Source organism: Leiobunum rupestre, chromosome 3, assembly GCF_980474605.1.
Source record: "Leiobunum rupestre chromosome 3, qqLeiRupe1.1.hap1, whole genome shotgun sequence".
NCBI lineage: Eukaryota > Metazoa > Arthropoda > Arachnida > Opiliones > Sclerosomatidae > Leiobunum > Leiobunum rupestre.
Window position 1 is genome coordinate 11,480,962 of NC_143386.1, and position 1,963 is coordinate 11,482,924.

Below are 1,963 nucleotides of genomic sequence, written 5' to 3' on the forward strand. Positions count from 1 at the left end.
AATACTCGTTCTGCTATTGCATCAACTTTTTAACCACATTGTAGGTCATATAACACCAACCACTAAAGAGAGAAAACAGTCAAGTTGCATCTTTTAACAAAAGATATTAAAAAACTCTCAATTGTAGATCAATTGTAGATATCAACGAATAAATAATAACTGAAAAATTACTGTAATTACAGTGACTTTTCACACTTTGCAGTGAGAAAAGTTAATGCAGTCAAATTACAGTCTCCGTATTTTTGGATGAAATTGACTGACATTCATGGCAGTTTAGCGTTGCCCAATTCCCGCTAAATTTCAGACCATCAGCCCAAAATATCGCAAAAGCAGTTAAATAATAGCTTACGAAAACAATTTTTTTAACTTGTATTATTTTTAAAGTTTATCAGTTTTATTGTAGTATAGTGCCAACATCGCTTTTTTGAGGCCCCAAGCCCTTAAAATAGCAATGGCAGTGATAATGGTAAATGAGTCGAAATGTTAATCCATCAGGGAACAGTTTGTTTTAAGTAGCATGACAGAAGGAAATGCAGTCTATTTCATGACTGAAAAATGCTGAAAAATATTTAGAGCAGAATTAGCAAACCTTTAAGACGTTTGTATGTGTAGGGTGGGTAGATTTTGTGAGTTTGATATTTTTCTCTCTACTGGTTAAAAGGGGTTTCCCCGATTTTTTTAGAATTCCCTTTCCATAAAAACTTCTTAAAGCGTTACTTGCACGATATTTAGAAACTTCAAGTTGACACTTTCTAAATTATCATTAAGGTATAAGAAAGTAAATTTGGACCTAGTTTGGTTAAACAAAATGCGATATAATTAATTAAAAATAATTAATGAAAAAGCTGGCTTTTGGAAATAGTTCGTAAGGAGTGGTTAAAAATGACGTAACGATTATCCGTTGCTGTGATTCGATTACTAAGACTACTTCTGAGCCCAATAAAAATCCTGGATTGTAATCACGTGATTTACTCTAACTGTCTAACATCCAGTTTAGCCTAGGATACAATTTTCGGTAGATTTACTTGATAAGTATGAGTGATTCGAGCGAGGAATCAATTTATTACTCGGATTTTGATTCTGAAAGCGCGTCATCAGTCACTGATGAAACTGGTTCAGAAAATTCAATAGATTTTGAAGGTGAAATAGGCTTAGGTCCAGAAAATGTTGGTCAAATTCATGGTATTTTGCCCTACCAATTTGAGCCTTTGGCCCTTACTGATGAGGAATTAGAAAATGAAAATCAAGAGGTAGAGGATCCCTTAAATGAACGTTTACAAAATAATGATTGGTACGTAGATATCTTCCTATAAATATTATTAGTTGACATAAGTTTAATACTGTTGTCATTCCAATCATAGGTGTGGTTGTGGGAATTGCACCTCTATGCCTCTTGCTGTAGAATGTTGCTGCTGCCAAGACCAAGAAGAGATAAGTTCAAAAATAGAAGATCTATGCATAACCCAACATTGTGAATTTCATCATGTTTGCACAAGCATTCCGATGCTGAATTTAGCATACCAAGAGTTTCACAACCCCGAACCTGGAGTTATGATAAGGCAACCAGCTGAAGGCTTGATTCATAAGCAAGTTTTAAACCCACCCGATTCAGAGTCCCCGAAAAGATATTATTTTAGTTATAGCAGGGTGATACGTTATTAGTTTTGTGATATTATTTGTAAATTTACTTCTTTTTTTTTACCATGGAGGTGGTGCTAAAAATATTTTACCTAAGTATATAAAATGATTTTTTTTTACCAGGACTTACAGATATTTGGCTTATCGGAGGTTTATTAGATGGTGTTTTTGGGTGATACCACATCAGCGTTTCCCAATTCCCAGTTGCGTGGTGGGAAAAATTAGACAGGCATTTCCTTCCGATGACATTTGTGGTTTCCGGCCTTACATACTGAGGCCCAGAAATTAATTAGTACCCAGTGCGTATTTCTTTTCTCACAGCGAA

General features: G+C 34.7%; 1 protein-coding gene across 1 annotated transcript; it reads left to right on the forward strand.

The window, feature by feature from the left end:
• Positions 1-1,014: 1,014 nt before the first annotated feature.
• LOC149949487 (uncharacterized) lies at positions 1,015-1,662 on the forward strand. Its single transcript, XM_090169429.1, has 2 exons — positions 1,015-1,291; positions 1,362-1,662. The coding sequence occupies exons 1-2, from the start codon at positions 1,035-1,037 to the stop codon at positions 1,660-1,662; spliced, it is 558 nt and encodes a 185-aa protein (XP_090025555.1). The 5' UTR covers positions 1,015-1,034.
• The last annotated feature ends 301 nt before the right edge of the window (positions 1,663-1,963 follow it).

Excerpts from the sequence above, each read along its gene's own strand:
- LOC149949487 (XM_090169429.1), top strand. The coding sequence starts at position 1,035 with ATGAGTGATTCGAGCGAGGAATCAATTTATTACTCGGATTTTGATTCT. Across the intron at positions 1,292-1,361 it reads CGTTTACAAAATAATGATTG|GTGTGGTTGTGGGAATTGCA; the intron begins GTACGTAGATAT and ends TTCCAATCATAG.